Source organism: Humulus lupulus, chromosome 2 (assembly GCF_963169125.1).
Source record: "Humulus lupulus chromosome 2, drHumLupu1.1, whole genome shotgun sequence".
NCBI lineage: Eukaryota > Viridiplantae > Streptophyta > Magnoliopsida > Rosales > Cannabaceae > Humulus > Humulus lupulus.
This window is the reverse complement of record NC_084794.1, coordinates 224,758,019-224,785,114: the sequence shown is the minus strand read 5'-3', so window position 1 is coordinate 224,785,114 and position 27,096 is coordinate 224,758,019. Positions and strand designations below refer to the sequence as shown.

The following is a 27,096-nucleotide window of genomic DNA, read 5'->3' as shown; positions in this document are numbered from 1 at the left end:
GTACCGACGTGGGCACTCCCTACCTCTCCTCCGGTGTGTTCTTCCAGGTGAAGCAAAGGCCATCCTGCAGGAAGTGCACGAAGGATTTTGCGGAGACCACACTGGGGGGCAGAGCTTGGCCTTAAAGGTCCTGAGACAGGGGTATTACTGGCCAACTCTATCCAAAGACTCGATCTCATACGTGAAGAAGTGCGACAAGTGCCAGTGATTCGCCGCAGTTGCCCGAGCTCCTCCAGTCGAGCTGAAGATGATCTCATCCCCATGGCCGTTTGCAATTTGGGGAATAGACTTGGTTGGCGCCCTCCCCACTGGAAAGGGCGGGGTCCGTTACGCCGTAGTAGCCATCGACTACTTCACTAAGTGGGCTGAGGCAGAACCTTTGGCAACGATAACGTCCAAAAAGGTGCTGGACTTCGTGGTTAAGAGCATCATCTGTCGGTTCGGCCTGCCTAGGAAGATCGTTTCTGACAATGGCACTCAGTTCGACAGCGACCTGTTCACCGAGTTTTGTGAAAGATACGGAATCGTAAAAAGCTTTTCCTCCGTGGCTTATCCTCAGGCTAATGGCCAGGTCGAAGCTGTCAACAAGACCCTGAAGACGAGCCTCAAGAAGAGATTGGATGAACCGAAGGGGGTCTGGCCAGAACAGCTCCCCTAGGTCCTATGGGCGTACCGGACCTCACATCGAACTCCTACGGGTCATACTCCCTTTTCCCTAACCTTTGGGAGTGAGGCGGTCCTCCCCGTGGAAATTAAGGTGCTTTCACATAGAGTCCAGTCTTACGACCAAAATCGAAACCACGAGCTCCTATGCAATTCCCTCGACCTAGTTGATGAAAGGCGAGAAGATTCGTAACTCCAGCTCGCCCACTATCAGCAAAAGATCACTCGCTATTTCAATTCCAAAGTCAAAAAACGCGCCTTTAGCGTTGGCGACCTGGTCCTAAGGAGAGTTTTTCTGGCCGGGAAAGATCCCAAAGATGGAGTTTTGGGACCAAACTTGGAAGGACCATACCAGGTCATCGAAATCATTAAGGAGGGAACTTATAAGTTAGCCCGGCTTAATGGAGGGGTAGTCCTGCAGACTTGGAACGCCATCCATTTAAAGAAGTGTTATCAATGATTCACTTGTAAGGCCTGGAAGGCCACTTTTTTTTTGTGTATGAAGCAATGAGAATCAGCTTTTTGTTTATATTTGTACGTGTTTTCAAGTGTAATCTAAAGTAACCACGAAAGACCCTTTCCCAGTTACTTGGGGGGCATATGGTACCTGGATATAACCAGGTCTCCTTAATGACTTAGAAGTTGATTCATATCGATTGACCGTTGTTTTTCTTAAAAAACACGAGATATTGATAAGGATTAACGCTAACTAAGTCCTATCCTGGATATAACCAGGTCATAAAACTTAGAAGTTGATTTAAATCTATTGATCGTTGTTCTTCTTAAAGAGCTCAAGATATGGATAAAAGTTAACGCAAACTAAGTTTTCAAATTAAGTTCCTGGATATAACTGGGTCATAAAACTTAGAAGTTGATTTAAATCTATTGATCATTGTTCTTCTTAGAGAGCTCGAGATATGGATAAAAGTTAACGCGAACTAAGTTTTCAAATTAAGTTCCTGGTCTTAACCGGGTCATAAAACTTAGAAGTTGATTTAAATCTATTGATCGTTGTTCTTCTTAGAGAGCTCGAGATATGGATAAAAGTTAATGCGAACTAAGTTTTCAAATTAAGTTCCTGGTCTTAACCGGGTCATAAAACTTAGAAGTTGATTTAAATCTATTGATCGTTGTTCTTCTTAGAGAGCTCGAGATATGGATAAAAGTTAACGCGAACTAAGTTTTCAAATTAAGTTCCTGGTCTTAACCGGGTCATAAAACTTAGAAGTTGATTTAAATCTATTGATCGTTGTTCTTCTTAAAGAGCTCGAGATATGGATAAAAGTTAACGCGAACTAAGTTTTCAAACTAAGTTCCTGGTCCTAACCAGGTCATAAAACTTAGAAGTTGGTTTAAATCTATGGATCGTTGTTCTCCCTAAAGAGCTCGAGATATGGAAAAAGGTCAGCATAAACTAAGTTTTTCAAGAAATTATAGCCGAAATGCGTAAAGGCAAAAAAAAAAAAAAGAGAAGATCAATTAAAAGTGTTAAAGCAAATTGTCTCGAGGTGAAAGCACCTCATGCAAAGGTTACATAAAAATTATTTAAAAAAAATATTGGGGGGGCACAAGAAAAGAAACGCCCTAAGCTCCGCCAGGTGGTCCCTTGGAGGTCGCCGTCTCGCCTCGCTCAGCTGTGCAAGAACCATCCCCGGTCTCTGAGGGCGCCTCTTTATCAAGGCGAGCTTGGAACTTCTCCAGCAAGCGCTCCCAGAGGCTCGCTGACATAAAGGAGAAGTCCGCATCTGGATTGTAGGCCCAGCAGTGGTAGAACAGATCTTCCATGGACTTTTCCGAGGTTGTCCGCTCGGCCTCTAGGGAAGCCTGGGCGACCTGGACCTCAGTCTTCGCGGCGTCTAGGTCCGTCCTTGAGGTGGCAAGGGAGGTCTCGAGCTCTTGGACCTTCGAACGAGTTTTCTCCAGCTCGACCTGTGAGGCCGCCAGGGCATCCTTGGCCGCTTGCAAGGTAGTCTGATGCTCATTCCTCATGTCCCCGAGCTGAGTTTTAGTCCTGATGATGCTCCGATGAAGGGCGACAACGCTCTGCGAGGACAGAAAGACAATTGCCTTAGAAAAAAGCAGGGCAAAGTATAACAATGTGAAAAACCACAAAAAGGTTAAGGTTAACTTACCGTCATGGCCATGCCTAGTGAAGACTCCAGCACGCCCACTAGGCTCATTGTCTCGATGGCCCGGAGCTCCTTCTCGGTGAACTTGTATATGTGGGTGACGGCGTAGTTCGCCGACTCATACACCGTTCCCCGAAAGGCCTCGGGGATCTTCTCCAGGTCCTGGGGATTGACTGGGATGCGTACATCGGAAGGTACGATGGCCGATGTCCCGACCTCCGTTCCTGTGTCCCGGATAGCGAGTGGAGTTCGTGGAGCCGGTGGAGGCATATTGCTTCCCCCTGAAGTAGGAAGGACCGCTCCCGCGACCTGTGCAGCTGGGGCTTGATCCTTCTCCTTCGCAGGAGACTTGGTGGGGGTCCCGGCGACGTTCTTGGACGTCCAGAGCCTCTTCGCTCTTGGCCCCCCAGTGGCGTTCCCTCCAAAGACCGCACCTCGCAGGCTCTCCTCGGGCTGAGACATTTCTTCTACCAAAGCAAACACATGGTTAGTACGAGAATTAATGATCATGCAAAAACAAAAGCGAAGGGGTAAAGAAAAATTCAAGTATGTGTACTAAGGGAATCCTACCCCCCGAGCTAGTAGAAGAATCTAAGTCGATTACTTCCCAAGCTGGGGCAAGTTCTGGGTACGGGTCTGACTCAGGGCTAGATTCCTCTACGTATTGCCTAATCCCCAGGGCTACGACACCCCTCCGGTGTGATGGCCATGTGCGAAGGTTGGTCCCATACTCCTCGAATAGGAACGACCTAAAGGCTAGGGTGTTATCTACTACTACGGCACCCCTAGGCCGGCTATCTTGGTAGTCTAGCACAAGCCGGTCGACGCAATGGAGCAGGGATGTGTTCAGGTCCGGATCACTTCAGTGACGATGGACGAGGTGCCTAGGATTGAACCTAGCCAGCCGGGGGTCTGCTGTGGCCCTATCTAGACTCCAAAACATATAAGGGTTACCTTGGCCAGAAGGACCCACGGCTGCTCCGGATTGGATCCTCTCCTCGCCCATCCCCGGGACGACCTCCAAGGTCCACTTCCTATTCCTCACGAGGGGAACTTCGTTGCCTTCGTCCTCCTCATCCTCGTCTTCCCCGACCTCCTCCACGATGATGGGTCTGGTGTCGCGAGCTGGGGGAAGCCCCCGGGGCCTCCTGAGGTTCAAAGTCTGATTTGGGAAAATAAGCTTGCAAGCCACCATCGTTTCGTCCGTTACGAGCGCGCGGTAATCTTTCTCACTGGGGGGCAAGCCCGCCAGTGTCTCATATTGGGCCCCGAGGGTCACCGATTTCTCTGTCCTCGCGAAGATGGCTGCATGATTGGTCTAAGTCAGAAGAGGATGTGGGAGGAGCAAAAACGACACTTAACTTCCGAGCTAAGGATAAAAAAAAACAACAACACACTTACGAGGGCGATTGAAGTAGTGGAGCTTGCACTTTCTGAACCCCGTCGACATGAAGAACTGGTCCTTGAAGTTGTTGGGGTGGCTGGGCAGCTCGATGACCGCAGCCGTATTGGGAAATCGGGTTAAGTAGTAAAACCCGTCGCCTTGCCCCCGCTGATCCGGGCTGGCCTTGAGGCAGAAAAAGTATAAGATGTCCGCAGGAGTGGGGACCTCTCACTCGTGCTTCTGAAACAAGTATTTCAACCCCGCCAACAAGCGATAGGAGTTGGGGGGGAGCTGAAATGGGGCCAACCCCACGTAATTAAGAAAATCAGCAAAATACTGATCCAGCGGGAGGAAGGCCCCCGCCTTAAAATGTTTGCCGCTCCAGTCCGCGAACGATTCGTCGAGCGGCGCGCAGCTCCGCTCGCCCTCTGCGGCGGTTCGGGCCACCATGGATGCTCTCCCCAGGGCGATGTTGTGGGAGAGAAAGATTTTGTTGATCTTCGTCTGGTCAGTGACCTTCGAGATGATCCTCTCCGCCTCAAAGAAGGCATCGGGGGCGACCTCGACCTCCTGCTCCACCGCCGGCCCAAAGTTGGGGATTGGGAAGTCTGGCATCACCGCCTTTCCTTTGTCCTGCTGTGAGGCCGATTTGCTGACGGTCTTCTTGGGAGCATTCCTTTTTGATGCCATCTGGTCGCCTAACGAATAAAAGAAAACATTTCAGAAAAGGCGACCCAAGCGCGAGGAAAAATCAAATGTTATTTGCACGAGCTGAGGTAAGCCTAGCCCATGGAGAGTGGGACCACGCGGTTCGATGAACACGCGCTTGTGATCCCAACAGATCCTCGATTACTCGGAATTCATGTGTCAGGAGGGTCAAGATAGAATTTGCCTTCGGGGGGAAAGTTTCAGTAGGCAAAAATTGCAAAACCGCCTGTGAAGCGTGTTCCCTAAGCTACCCGATTTTGCACCCAAAAGTTCCAAAACTCCTACCCATAAATTTTCCCCAGAAAAAATATCCTGTAAACCATACTCTTAAATGATTTCCTACAGCAAAAATACCCTAGCCTAAAAAGGGGCTCTCACCCTCCATATCCAAAAAACCCAGTAAAACCATGCATGCGGCTACAGTAAAATATTTACCTAAGCTACAGTGAAATATATTTTCAAAACACTCATGGTCAGGAAACTTACAGTGTTTGAATGGGAGATGGATAAAGGTATTGCTTGGGTGAAAGCTTCGTCGGAGAACCGGTTTCCAAAGATTTGAAGAAATCCTGACGTCTGAGCCTCTTGAACGCTGGGTATGGCAGTCACAGAGAAGAGGGTTTTTTCGTCTGAGATGAAGAGAGAAGAAGAAGAGAAATTCGGAAAAATTTCAAATGAAAGGGTGGCCCATGCGTAGGGTGGCCACCCATTTTTATATATGTGAAGGGTCACGTGTAGAGGGCCATTGGATGGCCCTGATGAGGGATCCGAGGCCCTCCACTCGAAATATGGAACGACTGCTGAGCATAGGCTAGGCCATTAAATACGGTTCTCGTAAGACGTACCGTCACCAACCACGATGTTCCACGTATCAGGCGCCTGCGTAAGAGGTGGAATATGAAGAGTTCATGGGGAAGCCTAAAATCCCCTACTGTGGTCTTACCCTACGTGGAATACCACGAGCAAGGGCTTGGGGGGCAGATGTACGCCCTGTTTTTCCCACGGGCTGATTAGCGAGCCGAGCTGCGGCCTAATCATGATTATCTCATGGATGTCCCACAGACCGGAGCTTCTGTCATTAGGTCGTACCTACTTAGCTTGAGGAGACTCAAGGGTTTGCCAAGATTGCACAAGACTTGACCCCAAATTCTGAAGGCCTATGGTCGAGTTAAGTATCCAGCTCGCAGTACGAACTGAGTATGAAGGCTATGACCCTTTGTAAAGTCAACACACGCAAGGTAAACGTGCATATATCCGACATCACATGTCTGATATGCCCCTGACTTCTTGGACACGCAGCAGGAACGTGCGTATTCAGACACCCACGACTGGGTTGGGCCGTGCGGCCCATTATCTCCTTACCTATCGATTTGACCATACTTATGTGTCAGGTTTAGGAATTAATCATGAATGTCACAGAGTTGATGCGATAGATAAGAGGGTCACGGGATGACCTTCTTACCAACTCCCAGGTGCCTTCTCCTATAAATATGGAGACCCTGGGACTTAATAAGGGTTAAATTCTCTATTGTAAAGAAGGCCCTGTAATCAAATATCCAGTATAGAGCAATAATACTGACTAGTGGAGTAGAATGATTTTAACCTTTGAACCACTCAAAAAACGTGTCTTGTGTCACCTCTTTCCTTTTCTAAGATCTTGTATCTGTTTCGGTTCACATTTAGCACTAATCCCTTTCTCTTCATTCCTTAATTACCTGTTGGCGAAGAACCGCGTCAACAGCTCTATTTCTCTCTTCTTCAAAATTGAACCAAATGACCCAATGAATAATCTGGAAGGGCCTAACACGTGAGAGTCTTTTCCTTCAGCTATGGGTTTCTAATTTTAACACTAAAAGACCATCCTACCCCTCCTCAAACTGAACCAAACACTAAACCTCAAGGGTAGCTAACTCATTTCACCACTCTAATAGAAATACCACTTTTCCCTTCTTATTTCACTAATACTATTAACACCAAGGTTACTAATGGCTACCAACGTCAACTAAATATCCCTTACCACAATCGTGACTCTAGACTAATACTGCAGGACACGATCTACTCATGCCAGAAACACCGCACATAACTCAAAATCACACCCTCGATGGGTTCAAATTACAAATATGCCCTTATAAACTAATTAGGGCCCACATGCATATTTAATACTCCTACACATGTAGTTAATCATTTATTCCCATATAATCGTGCATTTAAACATTAAATCATACATATATACCAATTATGCCCTCCTGGCACGCTAATCAAGGTCCTTAAGCCTTATTAGAAATTTTAGGTCGTTACAACTATCCCATCCTACTGAGAATTTCATCCTCAAAATTTACATGAATAACTCGGGATACTGATCCCGTATTGCTGACTTGAGCTCCTATGTCACTTCCTCGACCCTACTATTTCTCCATTATACTTTAACTAGAGGAATCGTCTTGTTCCGTAGGACCTTGTCTTTCCTTTCTAAGACCTGAACCTGACGCTCATAAGATAAATCTGTTTTCAGTTCCAAGTTTTTATATCTCAACACATGAGTTGTATTTGCGATGTACTTATGAAGCATATAAACATGGAATATGTCATGAAGTCCTGGCAAAAATGGTGGCAATGCTAACCTGTAAGCCACCTGTCCGATCCTCTCCAAAATCTCGAATTGTCCAATGAATCTAGGGCTTAGCTTGCCCTTCTTCCCAAACCTTCTTACCCCTCGCAGTGGTGAAACTCGCAAAAATACGTGGTCCCTTACCTAGAACTTCACGTCCCTACGCTTAGGATCGGCGTAGCGTTTCTTTCTGCTCTGCGAAGCGAGCATTCGAGCTTGAATCTTCTCGATAGCCTCATTAGTCTTCTGAACCATATCCAGTCCCAAATACCTCATCTCACCCATCTCATCCCAATGAATGGGTGATCTACTTCTCCTCCCATACAACATCTCATATGGAGCTACTCCAATCGTTGAATGATAACTGTTGTTGTATGAAAACTCGATCAACGGGAGATAATTACTCCAAGACCCCTCTGAGCATATCCTCTAATACTTGTATCGTCCTTTTAGACTGTCCATCAATCTGAGGATGAAAGTTCGTGCTGAACTTCAACTTTGTTCCCAAAGCCTTTTGCAATCCACCCCAAAACTTGGAGGTAAAGATAGGATCCCAATATGATACTATAGACTTGGGAACCCCATCGAGACGTACAATCTCCCTCACTTACAGCTCTGCATATTGATCCATAGCATAAGTTGACTTCACTGGCAGAAAGTGAGCTGACTTGGTGTATCTGTCTACTATCACCCACACCGAGTCATGAAGCCCCACTATCCTGGGTAAACCTCCCATGAAATCCATCGTAATGTCCTCCCATTTCCACTCGAGAATACCCAAAGGCTGTAGCAACCCCGCTGGTTGTTGATGCTTAGCCTTCACTTGCTGACAGGTCCAACACCTGGCCACGTACTCTACCACATCCTTCTTCATCCTGGTGCCACCAATACATCGTCGGTAGATCCTGATACATCTTCATGGTGCCTGGATGAAGTGAGTACGACGTATTATGCAATTCATCCAGTATCTCTCGTCTAATCCCCACATCTGTCGGAACACAAATCCAACCCTGATACCATTGTAGACCAACCTCTGAAATGGAATAGTCCATAGCCGCTCCTGCTAAGACATTCAATCTAACTACCTGTAACTGTGCGTCTACCAACCGACCCTTCCTAATCCATTCTAGTAGGGTTGACTACAAAGTAATATTGGCCAACCGACCCACCACCAACTATATCCTTGCTTTGGACATCTCTTATGCCAACACTCTTGATATCTGCATAGAACAAAACAACTGTCCCAGGCCTCTACGTCTCAATGCATCTGCCACTACATTGGCTTTGCCTGGGTGGTAAAGAATATCACAGTCATAGTCCTTCACCAGCTCCAGCCAACGTCTCTGCCTCATATTCAGGTCCTTTTGGGTAAAGAAGTAATTCAAACTCTTGTGATCGGTGTAGATCTCACACTTCTCCCCATACAGATAATGTCGCCACACCTTCAGTGCGAACACCACCGCTGCCAATTCCAGATCGTGGGTAGGGTACCACTGCTCACACTCCTTCAGTTGCCATGATGCATAAGCTATAACCTTCTCATTCTGCATTAGCACACATCCCAAACCCAACCTCAACGCGTCGCAATATGCTAAAAACTTTCCTTCCTCTGAAGGAAGACTCAAAACAGGTGATGTAATAAGTCGTCGATTCAAATCTTGAAATCTATTCTCACACTTGTCTGACCAGACGAACTTCAAATTCTTTTGCGTCAATTCTATCATCGGTGCAACAATCTTCGAGAACCCTTCCACAAACCATCTATAGTAACCCGCTAACCCGAGGAAGCACCTAACCTCTGAGGTGTTCCTTAGCCTCAGCTAATCTTTAACAGCCTCCACCTTAGATGGATCCACCTTAATCCCATCCTTACCAACAATATGTCCAAGAAACATCACCTCTAGTAGCTAAAACTCACACTTCTTAAACTTGGCATAAAACCGGTGTTCTCTCAACCTCTGTAAGACCTGTCGAAGATGTCGCTCATGCTCTGCCTTTGAACTGGAGTACACTAAAATGTCATCAATGAAGACAATCACAAACTGTTCCAAGAAGTCCTTGAACACCCTGTTCATCAAGTCCATGAATGCTGCTGGGGCATTGGTCAAACCAAACGACATGACCAGAAACTCATAGCTCCCATACCTCGTTCAGAAGGCCATCTTCAGTATATCCTCGTCCTTGATCCTTAGCTGATGGTAACCATATCGAAGATCAATCTTCGAGAACATCGTCTGTCCTGACAGCTCATCAAACAAGTCGTCGATCCTTCGTAGAGGGTACTTATTCTTAATAGTCAACTTGGTCAACTCCCTCTAGTTTATACACATCCTTAGAGTCCCATCCTTCAGTTATGGTGGTGCCATCCTATATGGTGCCCTCGAGAAACTAGGCCTGATGAACCTAGAGCACCCCATGGTGAGAAACTAGGCATGATGAACCCCAAATCCAGAAGCTCCTGTAACTTTATCTTCAATTCCTTCAGTTCTGCCAGTGCCATCCTATAGGGCACCCTCAACACTAGCTCTATCCCCAGAGCTAACTCGATAACAAACTAAATCTCCCTGTGCGGCGGCAGCCCTGGTAAATCTTCAGGGAACACATCTAAAACCTCACGAACTAATCTGGTCTCTTTCAGCCCTGTTGGCAACACTCTGGTCGTAACCACCACACTAGCCAGGAAACCTATACATCCTCCCTGTAATAAGTCCCTAGCTCTCAGCGCTATTATCATAGGTATGCGGGGTCCACATACCGCACCGACGAACATAAAAGGATCCTTTCCCTCAGGCACAAAAGTCACCATCTTCTTCCTGCAATCAATGGTAGCCCTATATCTAACCATCCAATCCATGCCCAAAATCATGTCAAAGTCCTCCAAACCTACTTCAATCAAGTCTGTTGATAGTTCTCTACCATCAACCATTACTTCCAGCGCTCTAATCCATCTCCTAGATGTTAGGAGTGTGTCCTAAAGCATGTAAAATGCATTTGTTTTTTCTGTGAATAAATAAATACAATGGTTTATTATTATTGTTATATTTAGATTGTTAAATTATTGTTTGAATAATTTTGTAAATATAAAAAAAATACCATATTCATTATTGAGGATGTGATCTTGTATTAGTACGAGAGAATTAAGATCACATGAATGAATAAAAATAGTCAACAACAACAAATGAAAGTTATGGAATTCTTTAATTGAAGTTGTAAGTACAGTTTACTGAGTATCATAATGATACAAATAATCTAGATTCAGATTATTGATGTGGTAAGACATCTCGGTAAAGGTGCTTTATATAATATGATTATATATGACATGGACCGATATGCATAAAAGTCTTTATCCAAAAACCATTTAACAATAAATACTTGTAATTCATATCATAACTGATGATCATTTATAGATCAACCTAAATCCTGCGTGTTCATGAACTCCTGTTCCTGTTTATTAAATCTTTTGATTCATTCGTTAAGATCTCTTCAAAGAATGAGGCTAATGACTTTTGTTTTGGAGATTTAATATCATGGATGGCTGGGAACATGTATCAACAATACGGAATCTAATCTTTCCTAACTGATCGTATATTAGTTCCCTTAAGGGTTAATTTTGGAACTAAATGATTTTGTGCTCAAATCTATAATTAGACTATAGATTAATTATTCACTAGTGAATTAATGGTACTTAAGGAATAAGAAGTAAATTAGAATGGTAAAATGGTAATTCTTCCATTCTAATTTATGAACTAATTAATTAGAGGGTTGAACTATTGAAAGATGGTTATATCAATGGACGACTTAAGATAAGATTTCTGTAAAAGTATATCTATAACATAAAGAGTGCAATTCTGAATTTATAGTGGAGAAATATCAGAATTAATAAATTAACTATTATAATTAAAGAGTTTAATTATTTAGTTTTAATTTATTAGAGCTTAATGTTATAGGTCCATGGTCCCTGAAATGGCTCAAACAAACACTGGCAAAGGTAAATACAAAAATGGGCAAAAAGGACTTATTTGATAAGTAAAATATTTTTCTATGCATCAAACATAATTATTGTATAATTATGTGTAATTAATTAATTATTTTATTTAACAAAAATATAATTAATTTTGAATTAATTTATTTTTGGTATTTAAATAATAATAAAATTAGGAAAAATCACATGCCATACCTGGTATGTGGTACATGTGTAGCACAGTGCACAGTTATTGTGCTACACGCATAAGAGACTCTGAGCAGTTTCTTGGTTCCACATTTTTAGTTATTTAAATATAAAATAAATAATGAGATATTGTAATATGATTAAAAAAAAAGCAACACTAGAAACTACCAGTTCCCCTGTAGGCGAAATAGTTCCAAACCCTGCAGTATAGTACTCACTAGGTCTACACAATCTATCAATTACTTTACTAGAAATAAATGAATGCGTAGCACTAGAGTCAATCAATACTGTAAAAAGGGAGCTATCGCTAGAAAGCTGACTTGTCACCACCGAGGAACTAGCCTCGGCCTCTGCCGGCATCAAGGTGAATACTCGAGCTGGAGTCAAGATGTCCACCTTCCCTGCTTCCCCTTTCTATACTGTTGGGTAGTCCTTCTTCAGGTGTCCCACAACCCCACATACAAAACAGGCCTTGGCCCAACACTCGCCATGATGGCGTCTTTTGCACCTCGTGCACTCTGGGTATCTTCTCCATGTGTCACTGCCTCCTTGGCGGCCACCTTGAACACCCCGACCCCTCCTATCTGGACCAACAACGGCCGAAGTGTCAGGGGTCTTCCCCTTTAGATCACCGGGGCCTTCGCCGCTACCATACCCTGAATGTGTAGGCACCGCCCTGCAAACCTCTCATCTTGCAGTACTCTCCCTCCATATCTTGTTTTTGCCTCCTCAGCGATCAGAGCCTTCTCAACAGCCTGGGCACAAGTCGTCCCCCTAGGTACTGTTGTAATTCTCACATCTCGGGCTATCATAGCATTAAGCCCTCTGTTATATCTGTCCTGCCAAGCTGCGTCATTAGGCACAAGATGAGATGCGAACTTTGCAAGTCTGTCAAACTTCAGGGCATATTCTTTAACTGTCATATTGCCCTATACCAACCCCACAAATTCATTCACTTTCGCTACTCTGACGACAACATTATAATACTTATGACTAAGCAAATCCTTGAATCCATCCCAATCCAGAGTAGTAACATCTCAAGTCTGTGATGTCATTTCCTACCAAATACGGGCATCCTCTCTCAGCATATATGTGGTATAGGCCACCCTGTCATTACCTGCTCGAGCTTCAGTGGATCTGGTCCTCCCTCAAAGGTTGGAGGAAGCTGACTCTTGAACCAGTCATACAATGGTTCCCACCTGTTCCCAACTTCCAGTGTCTGTAAAACTAGTGCCACATCAGGTGGCACAATAGCTGCAGCACTCCCTGACGGAGCCTGCTATCTCAGAAGACAGATTTATTCTTCTTGGCTCTGAATCCGTGCTTTCATGTTTGCCAAAATCTGCTAGAAGTTCTCAGGGACTGGCAGAGGGTTCTAGCCTTGGTCATCAACTCTAGTCTTAGATCTAGTGCTGACTAGTCGTGTTGATCGCCTTGGACGCATAGCTATCCAAGTTAATCTGCAAATAACGACTCGACGATTAGAATAACACTACAAGAAAAAACAGTATTCATAACACTTAAAAACTGCTAACCGGGACTATTGATAGCACTTCTGAAAATGCTAACATAACCCCTGTTATTAAAAGTCCAGTCTTTTTTATAACAGTTTTTGAATGTTATGTTCGGTGTTATCTTAAACTATTCAATAACACATTTTTAGGTGCTATAATATTCAAATAATAACATTTAGATAGAGTTTTTGGTTATAAATTTGAAGTTTAATCTTATACTTTTTTCATAACACTTTTCAACTGTTACATTTGATTATTTTAATAGCATTTTTAGTTTGTTATATTATATAAATCATAACGATTTGTTTCGCTTATAATATGTTTTTAAATCGTAACATATAGTAATAAAATTTTGTTACTTTAGTGTGGACAATATATTTTAAATTTTATTTTAATAAGTATACTTATATGTTTTTTTTTTAATTAAAAGATCTTTATTATTGTATTTTGATAAAAAAAAACAAAATTCATCATAAAATATAATTCTCAATAAATTGATAAACCATAAGTATTACATTAAAAAATAACTAATTCTAACCATGAATGTATCTACTTCATAAGATATTAGTTCTAACTTAAGTTTGAAAGCATAACATAATAAAGTTTTATAATCTTGAACATTTTTTACTTCAAACTATAGTTTGGATGATGTTGTTGCTGCTGCTAATGCTATTGTTGCTGTTGTTGTAGCTGTTCTTCATATTGTTGTGCCTGACTATGAATCCCAGATGGCGTACTAGTCCTTCGAGGGAACTTGTTCAAACTCTCTGAAAAATAAATAGAGAAAGATAAGCAGTCAGGTTTGGAGAGCTGATGCCACAAACCTAACATACAATTAGCCCCATTTAAATCATTACTGACTATAATCAACATGAACAAAAACAGAATTCAGAAATCCAAATATAAATAAGCATAATAGAAAACAAAATGAAGATTCAAACAAAGCTTGGGAACAACTGCAAGATGAAAACTAAAATAAATAAATAATATAACAATTGAATGCAAAACCAATCCCATAACTATCATATAAACTATAACTTACCAAAGCTATAAATAAGAAAAGAGAATACAATGCAAATAAAATCAAACTTGTCAAACAACTTGCTGCCATTAAGAGAATACAGTGAATGTATATCAATATGTTTCAGTATATTTGTATTTTACTGTTTTATCAAGGCAGTAGAAGAGGTATAGAAGAAATTTCTGCTTGAGTTTCACATACAATAAATTCAGTATTCTAACACTTAAATTGTGTCTGAAGTTAGCATAATATTATAACAAAAATAAAAGTAAGAGAAGTAATAAAATAGAATAACAAATTTAAGAAACATGAAAAATTTAAATTCTCATTTCACAGACAAAAGGATCTCTAGCTCTCATATTATGTCATGGTGTCAGCCAAGGGTGATGAGGGTGCATCTAACCTTGTAAGAACCTTAGGAACTCCACTAGTATCCCTTGTTATCTGCAAACACCAATATAAAGGTTCAGGACATAGTTGGTACATACCCTTTCAGATATTTCAAAATCTAATGCGGGCATAAGAGAAGAGCAGCAATATTTATACTAGTTTTTTCAAAGACAAAACAATATTTTTATGATTGAAACACACACAAAGTAATAAGAGAAGAGCAACAAGAGCATATCCTCAAAAAAGGAACAAAAAGAAAATTAAAAAAAATTATAAATGATCCTACCTACTGAAGTAAAGAAAGTAAACACATATATTTAAAACTATTTGAAGAACAAGACACAAAGGAAATGAAGAAACAATTACATCATGTACACACCTGTAGTAGTACAGTTTTAAACAAACTTGCTTGCCATGTTGAAAATTATTTTCCAATTCAAATAGAAAGGAAAACACAAATTCAAGCTTCATAAAAACTCATACACAAATTCAAAACATACTGAGTTTATAAAGAGAGCCAATATAAATATTAAAACTTGGTAATTTTCAATACCGAACGGTGTCGAGAAGAGAGGAATGGGCATCTGAAATGAGGATTGAGTCAAAACAGAGGGGCTTTCCACCTCACGTGCCATCTATTACTCTCCAATCAAGCAAACCACTCATTCTGAAGAACAAAAAAACTCAATCTGAATACTTTATTTTTTATGCTTATAGTGTCTCAAACCAAAGAATACAAAATGGATTATATTACTAAGCCAATGATACAGGAGAAGACAAACCAGAAAACAAAACTAGGCTGCATAGCACACCACCATCAGAAACAAAATTCCCAAAACTAGCAGCATGTATAGCATGTTGTAAACAGTAAACACAACTAGGATAAACAAACAAACTATATACAGAAACATAAAACACAAAAACTCTAAATCTAAAACCAATATAAAAAACAGAATACCCAAAGATGATGCCTAAGAATAATGGTACAAGTTTAATCATAAATGTGATAATAGACAAATAGCAGGGACTTTAATTTAAATTACAACATCACCAAAAGATGAAATAAGACTTAGCAGGCTCTCATTAAGATCTCTTTTGAATAATAAACAAACTATTATTTTGGCATAATGAAGATTAAAAAAGAAAACAGGGACATACGCATAACCAAGAGTGGCTCTACTGATGAGCCCAAGAAGCAAAGAACCTTGAAACAACATGCTTGGAACCTGCACCAGGTCTCCCGTGGCATCAGGATTAGATGAAAGCAGCAGACCAACAACAAACATTGAAAAGGACAATGCAGCACCTGTAATGACACCTTAGAACAAATAATAAAACTTATCTCAAACTAACACTTAAACAATTAAACAAACTGTTATGAACAAAAACGAATTAAGAACAAGAAATTTTCAAACAGGTTCTTCAACACCCAACAAGAACCAACACTTTCACAACATTTGTGCTCTCAAAAGTTTCTCTCTTAACACATAAAAGCTCTTTGCTCTTTCTTGTATTCTTGCTCAGCTAAATGGACAAAAATACTAGCAAACTAAAGCATGAAGAAAAAAATAACAACTTTTCCTCAAATTTGGGTTAAAAGATGAGCAATATTTACTGACAAGCCAATATTGCAAAACATGAAAAATGATCTCCAATCACATAAATTTGACTTTCTTATAACAACACATTTATAAAAACCTCATTTCTCTTACAGGTTATGTATGCAAGCCACCCTTTTGAAAAGATGGTAGAAGGCTAACTTGGACTAAAACAAGATACAGATGGCTTGAGAATGCCCAAAGAGGGTGATATGATATCTTTTATGAACACTAAATAGAAAGTAAGGAAAAAACACTGAGCAAGATACTTACCACTGAAACTGAAGTTACAAGGTCATACATCATTATCCCTGGATCTGCTAGAGCTACACTAGCGCATGAAATCACAACAGGCAAATCACCTACAACCAAAAAAGGATAAAGCCAAAGAGCATGCTAATTACCTTGCTTTCTTGTATACTGAACAGGAGCTAAATTCTGACACGGAAAGACCAAATTGCACAAGAACATAATAAATGAATCTTTACATTTCTTGCTCTTCTTATAGTACTGCAAGAACCCATTTTTTCTATGATTGCAAATAGACATTAAATTTTTTTGTTAATATATAATCTCATCTAAGCATATATACTTATTCAAACAAAAAGTAAGATTCCTATATCCCAGACATCCTTCACATGCTGGCCAATTCCTATATCCCAGCTAACACTCAGCACAATGTGGCTCATCAAAACAATAACTTACAAGTGCAACAAAAAGAATCTTCGGTGCACAAGTAAAAATTCAAATCATGTATCAATAAGACATTATAAATAAACTATCACAGGTACTTAGTAATTGTACTTTATGAAAACTAAAATGTGAGAAAGGAGGCATCATACTGTGCCTAAGCATAACATGAGTTTGGAAACTCAAAACAATTATCAAACCCATAAATGTTGTAGAATAACCTCACTAAAGTCAAACCCGTCGAATAAACCACTGTCACAAGCACCGTCGCACCCATGAGCGAGCCACGCCGTATACCCACGAGTCAAGCCTCCCTGTCACACGACCCAAGCCGTGGGCCTCCACCACCTTGTTACACACCTGCAACAAACAGAGAGAAAGAAAGAAAGATTGAAGGATAGAGTAGCTCAGAGAGAAAGATAGAGCGAGAGAGAGTTACCGTTGAAGAATGATGTCGTCGCACTGTCCCTCTCCAAAGCTAGTTTCCGAGAGAAGCCCTTGCACACTTCCATTCACCCATCGACCATGTGAAAGAAATAGAGGGAGAAGAACAGAGAGAAAAGAGATCGAGAGAGAGTCGGAACGGTTAGGGCAGAGAGGTACCATATGAAATTTTGGTACGATATTCAACACCCATGAGCAAAGCAGCTATGTTCTCTCTAGGAGTTTCCAGCACACGAATGTGAGACTGCACAAGGATAGAACGATGTAAATGTTGCAATGTATTTAAACAGCAACTTCAAATCTCTGAGATTTGACAAGGAAACAATGTGATTGTATATTATCTTATTAAATCCCTTAAGCAGTGAATGTTGCAATGTATTTAAACAACAACTTCAAATCTTTGATATTTGACAAGGAAACAATGTGATTCCATATTATCTTATTAAATCCCTTAAGCAATGCCTTATTGACACATTAAGCATGTTCTACAACTAAATGAACCATAACTTACAGCCATAAGAGGATGGCCATTGAGATATAAATATAACAAAACGTGGTAAATACTAAGATCAAGAAAGTATAAAGGGAAAAAAGAAAAAAACCTGCCTTATAAAATGAAGTGAAAAACAAAGCCAAATTCTGAATAAAAGCCTGCAGAATAGGTAAGTTAAAAAACAAAAGACATTGCCAGAAATAAACAATTATTGAGCGAACACATAAAAAATGGTCTTCATTAAATTTTGAAGCGCCAAAAACAACTTTACCTGCTCTTCGCAGGAACCAATTGCATAAGCCTCAAGAACGTTTGTATTAAGAGGAATCATGGTCTGACCAAAAGGAAGAAAAAAAAATATTAATAGCAACACAGGAACAAGACATACAATTAAATAAAAGAAAAAACTGGACAATGATGTGATGAGTAAGCCAACCAAAGATAGTACTACAATAAGCATTTCATTTTGGACCTACCTGTAACAGTTTCATGAATATGGTGTACATCTTAACGTACTGGGCATTGTAGAAATCTCCAAAATTAAGTGCTGCAACCTAAACTCCAGTGCAGTGAACTATGAGAACCAGGCACAGTTTTGAAGCAACTCTTAACTAAATCAGCATACAAACACACCTCTATCAAACACTGAAGAGTGAGAATCCGATACGATGGCATGGGGAAAAAATTCAGCAGCGTTTCAAGCTGTTACATAAACAAACACAATCAGAAATTTGCTGAAATGTACTTACTCTTTTAAGGAAGTTATTAAGTATTAAATTCAAAGGCAATACAACAACCATCTATCAAGCAAAGCACATACCAATGGAGACTCAAATATATATCCCAGGGGAATCCATGAGAGAAATGCGTGCAATGTGGAGAGTGTTGCACGTATAAGCTCAGTTCTTTGAGAGGCTGATAGTACATATAAGCATAGCTCATGAATGAGTTGAAATTCACTGCAACAACCAATCACATTATGTGTGAGAGATTGGAAAAATGCATAAACATATCATTACGGTAACATGTGACATGCCAATTAGAAAATAAAGCCAAATATATGATGACTATGAACTGGCAGTACATGACTATCAGTAGTCCAAGATAAGTGATCAGATCACTTGACTTTGTGGTGGCAGTTCACCCGGAAGACATTGTATCAAAATATGTGTATAATAGTGAATAAAAATAACTTAAAAAGTGCATAATGATTTCTCATCAAAGGATATCTAAAAGAACTGTCCTTAATATATATATAATTATAAGCAAATGATAAGTGTACAGAAGGAAAAAAAAAAGAGCACTCATGAAACATTACAATATAAAACATGAAATGCATCCCAAAATGAAATAAAAATAAAAAAAACATAAATTATCTACCTGTTCAATGATTGTTTAAGCTCCTTTATCTTCCTTTGAGTCATCTCTCCTCTTGAGAAATCAAGCACCTCTTCACTTAGAAGCTGAAGAAAACATATTCAAGTAATTAGTGCCTACTAATTCTCAATAGTTTAAGAGAGAGAGAGAAACCTTCAATATAGCCATGCAATTCTCACAAATTGTTTCACTAGTTTTAGCAGCTGAAACAAGATCAGGAATAAAGCTTTGCCATCTTGCTAGCCAATCATGCTTCAAAATCTGTACATTAAACATAGAGGAAGCAAATTAGGGTTGATTATAGAACTTCAAACAGAGATACAACTCACCAAACAAAGTAGAAAAAACCAATTTGTCAAAATGAGAAAGTTGCAGGTGGGGAAGGGAACACAAAACTAGAAAGAAATGTATTTAATTTTTTGATTTTATAGAACTTCTTGCAATAAAATAATCTCGTGGCCTTGAAATGTATAAAGAAACAGAAAATCAAACTAGACCCAAATTTTAATATGTTTTACATGATTTGGGATTTTCTTTTCTATGATGTAACTAGCTAGCAAGAAAAATTATAGTAGTTTACTACTACTACTACTACTAATTTCAAGTAAATTTAAAAAGTTTGTATTATCACAGAGAAAACTAATCCAAAATACAATTTAGATCCTTTACCTAATAGGTGGTGGATTTCTTGATGGCATCCTAGCTAAAATACCCACCAATCAAGTAATTTAAGAAATGGGATTTCTTGATGGCATCCAATCAAACAACCTAATAGCTTTATCAACTTCTCCATGTTTAGAAAACCCATAATTATAGAACTCTAAAATATAACATCTAACTTAGACCTTTCATCAAACAGTTTTCTTGCTTCACTCAGAAACACACAAAAACAAAAATCATTAGCACATACTACAAATATGCAATCTGAATTCCAAAGTAAAAATCTTAGTCAAATGAAACTCATAAAATAGTTGGGAAACAGCCAAACTAGTCTTAAAATCAACTACGGTGGCAACAAATCATTCTGATGTTATGCAAAGCCAACATCTTTGAGCTAGATGATAGTTAATAAGTAGAAAATTAATTTTCATCTACTTGACAGTTTCAATCAAATCTCATCAGTCTCTCAGTGTTTTTCTTACACAGAAACTGAGATAAAAATTATCTAGATGTGATTAAAAATAAGAAAAGGATTCCTTAAAAAAAAAATAACTTACCATGCCTTTCATTAAGATCACTAATAGTTGTCTTTTTGTCTAATTCTGATCAAGAGTCCAATATTACAGTATATCTATAGACAATGAAGCTCAGGGAGGAGGTTTAAGCTCAGTATTACAGTATATCTATATTCGCTCAACTCTATAGACAGATGTAACTCATAAAATTATATCTCAGAAACAGTATTACATGTATATACCTGAGCGAATATAGAGTTGACTTCAGAAATTTATTCAAAAAAAATCTTAATAAATGAAGACCTGATGCCGTGAGATACTGAGGTGTTGTGCCTACTGCTTGCTGCCATCTGGCTTTTGTGAAGCTTTGAGGTGTCCTTCCGAATTGATGCCATGACTAGTGAGGTGAGCTGCCTTGAAGACCTGGTGTCATGAGAATGCCTCTTTCTTTTTGTCTTTCATAAACCGAAAATCTTGGACTCTTGGAATATTTCTGTACACAACAAAAATAGCACAGAAAATTTTTATAACAAAATTGTACTTAGAATAGTATTCAAAATATGAAAACTAACAACGACTTCGAGTACTTGAACTAATTAAGGAAATGTTTCCATTGGTAGTCTTGAAAAAAAAATCAAAACCAGACAAGAACAGAACAAAACAGAACATTGAGAAGAAAAAATAATACATAAAAAGATCTAATAACCACCCTTGAGATCGTTGACAACATCATAAGGAATGGGGGTGACAGTTTCCAACTGAGCTCCTTCGACCATGAAACCTAGCTTGGGACCCTCTGGCTGCCTCTTGGTGCTGATGGCCTCACCCTTCAACTTGGCCTCGGCCTTGAGCTTATCGTTCCTTAACTTTCTGTTTCTGAACTCCTCAGTGCATCTAGAGGGCTGGACATGCTCCACACGAACATGAATCCTCTTCTTAATGATGCGGTTCCCAACCTGCTTGTTAACCTCCATGCCAATAGTGCGCTTGGTGATGTTCCAGACACGCCCAGTTCGGCCATGGTAGAACTTGTGGGGCATACCCTTGTGAATGGCGTCGTTAAACTTTCAAATCCATAAATCAACACCAAAAAAAAATCAAAATTGACAAGCTCAGTTACCTTAGTTTACATATAAATCATACTTCATATATCATAAATTAAAAAAATGGGTTAAAGTTACCTTACTTCACATAATGGACAGACTCGGTTGCCCATCGCCCATGGAGGAAAGGCCTCTGGTTCGCGCTAGGGAGAAGAAAGGGTCAAAGCACTTTGGGGAGCATCTGCTTCGCACCTTATTGCGTCTTTTCATCATCGTCCCAAAGCCCTTTCTTGGGACTCTTCATCATTGATCCTTAGCACCCACATCTGAAAGAGAATGAGAGAGAGAGGTCGATGAACGAAAGAAATAGTCACTGTGAGTGGGATGAACGAGAGATTGAGAGAAGGCAAGAGATTGTAGTGTGTGTGGCTATTTTTAGAGGGAGAGAAAAAGATACAGAGGGGAACACGGTTAGGGTTGATTTGTGAAGAAGAAGATACAAGAGAGAGAGAGAGAGATAGGCTAATAGAATATTAGAGGGGGAGATGGAAAAGCTAGTGGCGGGCTGTAAAATTTTACTGTACCGAGTGCGCCTGATTTTTCTATTTAACCATAGCGTTTTTTAAAAATTGTCATTTTTAGGTGTTATATTAGGCTAAAATTCTTGTAGTGTATGATGATAAGGTAATAATCTTTCCATAGTCCACCATTGGGAATCAACCGATCACAAGCAATCAAGATATAGGCAACTATCCATATATTAATCCATATGCGATCACTATGCAAATAATCATTCAGATATTCATTTAGTCATACAGATTAAAGCATTCATTTTCCTTTCAAACACTTAAGCATAAATATACAATTACTGAACCCTAAGTCGAGCTTGTCTTTAGCGGCGAGTGTACATGTCCAGCCAGTCTTCAGGAACCCTTAAACCTAGACGGCTCTGATACCAAGTTATAACACCCTGGGTAACTAAGACCATTACACTGTGTGTTTATAATCATGCAAGATTCGCTAATCAAGTCATTTAGTTAAAAACATGACCCTAAAGTCATAATAGAGTTAGGGTTAAAAAAAATTGGTCATAAATAGATAAATTTTCATTTAATGAAACCTTTGGTACATGTGATCCCAAAAACAGGGTTTAAGGACAATTTACAAAATTTCAAAAGTTATATACAATCACAAGGCACTCTAATGGCAAAATACGCATTTTAGGTTTTCATGTCCCTGTACTGTCCCTCGGCCGTGGCGGACGAGAACCTGACTATGTACATCCCGCCCCCAGAGCTCTCCAACTCGGGATTGGTCCACAATGCCCTTGCCTTTACCTACACCATGTAGCACCCGTGAGCCAAGGCCCAGCAAGAAAACCATAAAGCAAAACATATGCAATACAGATAATCAGATGATCCATAAGGCAGTTAACCAGATATTCAGCGTGTAATGACATACACATAACCAGTGATGGAAATCAATGATTCACAAGATATTCATCTCAGTATTCAACAAGCCATAAACATCAGATTAATAATAATAAAGATATCATACTCATCATTCAATTCTTAAGGTACCCTCTATTTAACCCACTGACTCCGGCTCGCTTAGGCCAAGCTAAGTGATTATTTAATTAACCTCAGCTCTCAGTAGCCGAACCGCGTCTTGTGCACCAATATCAATCCTGACACTCTTAGGCCATTTATTTCATGCTCACATGGAAAATCATAATCATACTATATCTGTATTCAACTATAGGGAACCCTTAGTCCTATCACAGCCACATAAAAGGGTATTGTTTTCTTACCTTTTACACTTGCACTAGATTTCAAGAGACGACCCCTCAAGTACGATCTTGTCTCAAAGCCCAAATGGTCACCTAGTCACAAACCATAATTAGCACCCTCATTATAATTCGATTCCATAAACCAATCTTGGGAACAATCCCAAGCTCTCGGGAACTCCAATTCCACCAAGTGGGGTGGTGGAAATTTTCCAAGCACTACAGAAGTTAATCCTAACGTATAGTGTCAAGCTATTACTTTGAGGAGTGGAACACGGTATGAAGAGCCAAAGAAGAATCAGTCAAAAGAAGAAGGTCAGAAGGGAAATACACAAGGCATAGAAGAAGATAAGTCTAATGAAGAAAAGGATACTGAAGACCTTAACAAGAAAGAAGTGGTACCACCTGTGAGTATTGAGCAGCATGTTAGAATTCCATATCCACAAAGGCTTCGGAAGCATAATCTGGATAAGCAGTTTGCAAAGTTTTTAGAGGTGTTCAAGAAGCTAAATATTAATATACCGTTCCCAGAAGCATTAGAGAAGATGCCCAACTATGTGAAGTTTATGAAGGAGATTCTGTCTAATAAGAGAAAGATGGTTGATTATGAAACAGTAGCGTTAACAGAAGAGTGTAGTGCTATATTACAAAGGAAACTTCCTCAAAAGTTAAGAGATCCTGGTAGTTTTACTATTCCATGCGCGATTGGGGAGTTTGAATGTAAGCATGCACTTTGTGATTTGGGGGCAAGTATTAATTTGATGTCTTTGTCAGTAATTCATAGACTTGGTTTGTGTGAAGCTAGGCCAACCACAGTAACATTGCAATTGGCTGATAGAACTGTGAAGAATCCACGTGGTATTATAAAAGATGTGATGGTGAAGGTGGATAAGTTTATATTTCCAGCTGATTTTATAGTTCTTGATATGGAGGAGGATGAGAATGTTCCTATTATTTTGGGGAGGCCATTTTTAGCAACTGGGCAAGCATTGATAGATGTGCAAAAGGGAGAGTTAAGGCTAAGAGTGCAAGGGGAAGAAGTAATATTTAATGTGTTTAATGCTATGACTTTTCCTAATGAAAGTGACAATTGTTTCTTAGTTGATGTGGTAGAAGAGGTAGTAGGGAGAAGAAAGTTAATTGAAGATCCTCTTGAAATTAGTCTTACAGTTGATGACGTAGATGGTGAGGATAATGAAGAGGCGTTGAGTTATTTGAAGTGGATACAATCATATGGGTCGTGGAAGAATAAAAGGTTTGAAGAATTGGGTGAGGGATCGGAAAGACCATTACCATCAATTTTGAAGCCACCTGCATTAGAATTGAAGGCTTTACCAGAACATCTGCGTTATGCTTATCTTGGGGAGAAAGAGACTCTTCCAGTCATAGTTTCATCATTTCTTTCGGAAGTAGATGAGGAGAAGTTGTTGCGGGTATTAAGGGCTCATAAAACTACTATAGGATGGACTCTTACTGATATAAGATGAATAAGCCCATTGTCAGTTATGAATAGAATTTTTATGGAAGAAGATGCAAGACCAACTATTGATGCTCAGCGAAGACTTAATCCAATAATGAAAGAACTGGTGTGGAAAGAGGTCTTGAAATGGTTAGATGCTGGAGTGATTTATCCTATTTCGGATAGTGCTTGGGTAAGTCCAGTACAAGTAGTACCTAAAAAGGGTAGTATGACTGTGGTGAAGAATGAGAGTAATGAATTAATTCCAACAAGGACTATGATGGGTTGGAGAATATGTATAGATTACTGGAAGTTGAATAAGGCAACTAGGAAAGATCATTTTCCTTTGCCTTTTATTGATCAGATGTTGGATAGGTTGGCAGGGCATAACTACTATTGTTTTCTAGATGGGTACTCAAGTTATCATCAGATTGTAATTGCACCGGAGGATCAAGAGAAGACAACTTTTACATGTCCTTATGGTACTTTTGCTTTTAGAAGGATGCCATTTGGGCTATGCAATGCACTAGCTACATTTCAACAGTGTATGATGGCTATATTTTCTGACATGGTTGAGAAAGGGATTGAGATTTTTATGGATGATTTTTCTGTTTATGGGTCATCTTTTGATAATTGCTTGACTAATTTGGAGTTGGTTTTGAGGAGATGTGAAGAGTCGCATTTAGTACTTAACTGGGAGAAGTTCCACTTTATGGTGAATGAAGGAATTGTATTGGAGCAATAGATTTATAAGAAAGGTATTGAGGTAGACTGAGCTAAGATTTCTGCAATTGAGAATTTACCAGCTCCAGTTTCAGTTAAGGGAGTGAGAAGCTTCCTTGGTCATGCAGGGTTTTATAGAAGGTTTATCAAAGATTTTTCTAAGGTTTCAAAGCCTTTGTCTACTTTGTTGATGAATTGAGTTCCTTTTGATTTTTATGAAAAGTGTCACCAAGCTTTTAAGATACTTAAGGAGAAATTGATTTCGGCACCTATAGTTGTAGCACCTCAATGGGATTTTCCATTTGAATTGATGTGTGATGCTAGTGACTTTGCAGTTGGGGTAGTGTTGGGACAAAGAGTTTACAAGGTATTTAGAACGATTTAGTATGCAAGTTGTACCTTGAATGATGCTCAAATTAATTATGCAACTACGGAGAAGGAGCTTTTGGCCATAGTGTTTGCCTTTGATAAGTGTAGGCCATACTTGATTGGGAATAAGGTGGTTGTTTACACAGATCATTCTGCTATAAAATATCTTATGACCAAGAAAGATTCCAAGCCTCGTCTTATTCATTGGATTTTGTTGTTGCAAGAATTTAATGTGGAAATAAAGGATAAGAAAGACACAGAGAATTCGGTGGCTGATCACTTGTCTAGATTGGAGGCTGATGAGAATTCTATTGATAAAGAAGTTCAATTTAATGATGCTTTTCCTGATGAGCAGTTGTTTGAAGTAAGTGTTTGTAAAGATGTTCCATGGTTTGCAGACTATGTTAATTTTCTAGTTGCAGAGGTTATACCTCCTGAGATGAGAAGGCAACAATTGAAGAAATTCTATTCGGAGGTGAAGAACTATTACTGGGAGGAGCCTATTCTGTATAAACATTGCCCTGATCAAGTTATTATAAGATGTGTGCTCGAAGAGGAGATGTTTTTAATCTTTACTCACTGCCATACTTTGCATTGTGGTGGTCATTTCGAAGGAACAAGAACAGCAGCAAAAGTTTTGCAGAGTGGGTTTCAATGGCCTAATTATTTAAAGATTCTAATGTCTTTGTCAAAAGTTGTGATCGTTGTCAATGAACTGGGAATATATCAAGAAGATATCGAATGCCAATGACTGGTATTTTGGAAGTTGAGTTGTTTGATGTGTGGGGAATAGACTTTATGGGACCTTTCCCGTCATCTTATAATAACAAGTACATTCTGCTTGCGGTGGACTATGTTTCTAAATGGGTAGAAGCTCCAACAACTCCTGCTTGTGATGGGAAAAAGGTACTTAGATTCAATCACAAAACTATCTACACTGGGTTTTGTACCCCAAGAGCAATTATTAGTGATAGGGGAAGTCATTTTTGCAACAAGTCTTTCACTGCTCTCTGTGCTCGTTACGGTGTTCATCATTGAAAGGCATTGCTTTATCATTCAATTGCAAATGGTCAAGCCGAAGTGTCAAATAGGGACATTAAAGGTATCTTGGAAAAGACTGTAAATATGTCAAGGAAGGATTGGTCGAAGAAGCTCGTTGATTAACTTTGGGCTTATCGCACTGCATTCAAAACTCTGATTTGTATGTCACTATATCGATTGGTGTTTGGTAATGCATGTCATTTACCGGTGGAACTCGAGCACAAAGCTTACTGGGTTGTGAAAAAGTTAAATATTGACTTCTTTATGGCGGGACAAAATAGGCTTATGGAGTTAAACGAGCTTGATGAATTCT

General features: G+C 39.8%; 2 protein-coding genes and 2 long non-coding RNA genes across 4 annotated transcripts; 1 reads left to right on the top strand and 3 right to left on the bottom strand.

Moving 5' to 3' along the window:
- Window positions 1-14,378: 14,378 nt before the first annotated feature.
- LOC133816549 (uncharacterized) lies at window positions 14,379-16,517 on the bottom strand. Its single transcript, XR_009885324.1, has 3 exons — window positions 16,457-16,517; window positions 15,744-15,891; window positions 14,379-15,252 (listed from the first exon to the last, which is right to left on the bottom strand). It is a non-coding gene; the product is annotated as an uncharacterized LOC133816549 (long non-coding RNA).
- A 1,952-nt stretch (window positions 16,518-18,469) lies between these two features.
- LOC133816548 (uncharacterized) lies at window positions 18,470-19,831 on the bottom strand. Its single transcript, XR_009885323.1, has 3 exons — window positions 19,191-19,831; window positions 18,631-18,769; window positions 18,470-18,512 (listed from the first exon to the last, which is right to left on the bottom strand). It is a non-coding gene; the product is annotated as an uncharacterized LOC133816548 (long non-coding RNA).
- A 1,229-nt stretch (window positions 19,832-21,060) lies between these two features.
- Window positions 21,061-21,578, bottom strand: LOC133815212 (large ribosomal subunit protein eL21x/eL21w-like). The gene is made up of 2 exons (XM_062248070.1): window positions 21,549-21,578; window positions 21,061-21,426 (listed from the first exon to the last, which is right to left on the bottom strand). Exons 1-2 carry the CDS (start codon window positions 21,576-21,578, stop codon window positions 21,061-21,063), a joined length of 396 nt encoding a protein of 131 aa, XP_062104054.1.
- A 3,118-nt stretch (window positions 21,579-24,696) lies between these two features.
- Window positions 24,697-26,493, top strand: LOC133815211 (uncharacterized). The gene is made up of 3 exons (XM_062248069.1): window positions 24,697-25,380; window positions 25,597-25,740; window positions 25,813-26,493. The coding sequence occupies exons 1-3, from the start codon at window positions 24,697-24,699 to the stop codon at window positions 26,491-26,493; spliced, it is 1,509 nt and encodes a 502-aa protein (XP_062104053.1).
- Window positions 26,494-27,096: the final 603 nt, after the last annotated feature.

What these genes read in the sequence shown, in the direction of transcription:
- LOC133815211 (XM_062248069.1), top strand. Translation starts at nt 24,697, where the DNA reads ATGAATAGAATTTTTATGGAAGAAGATGCAAGACCAACTATTGATGCT. An exon ending in TTATGGTGAATGAAGGAATT is followed by an intron (nt 25,381 to 25,596) that starts GTATTGGAGCAA and finishes TTTTATGAAAAG; the next exon opens with TGTCACCAAGCTTTTAAGAT. An exon ending in TGGGACAAAGAGTTTACAAG is followed by an intron (nt 25,741 to 25,812) that starts GTATTTAGAACG and finishes ACTACGGAGAAG; the next exon opens with GAGCTTTTGGCCATAGTGTT.
- LOC133815212 (XM_062248070.1), bottom strand. Translation starts at nt 21,578, where the DNA reads ATGGGCAACCGAGTCTGTCCATTATGTGAA. An exon ending in GAGTCTGTCCATTATGTGAA is followed by an intron (nt 21,427 to 21,548) that starts GTAAGGTAACTT and finishes TGGATTTGAAAG; the next exon opens with TTTAACGACGCCATTCACAA.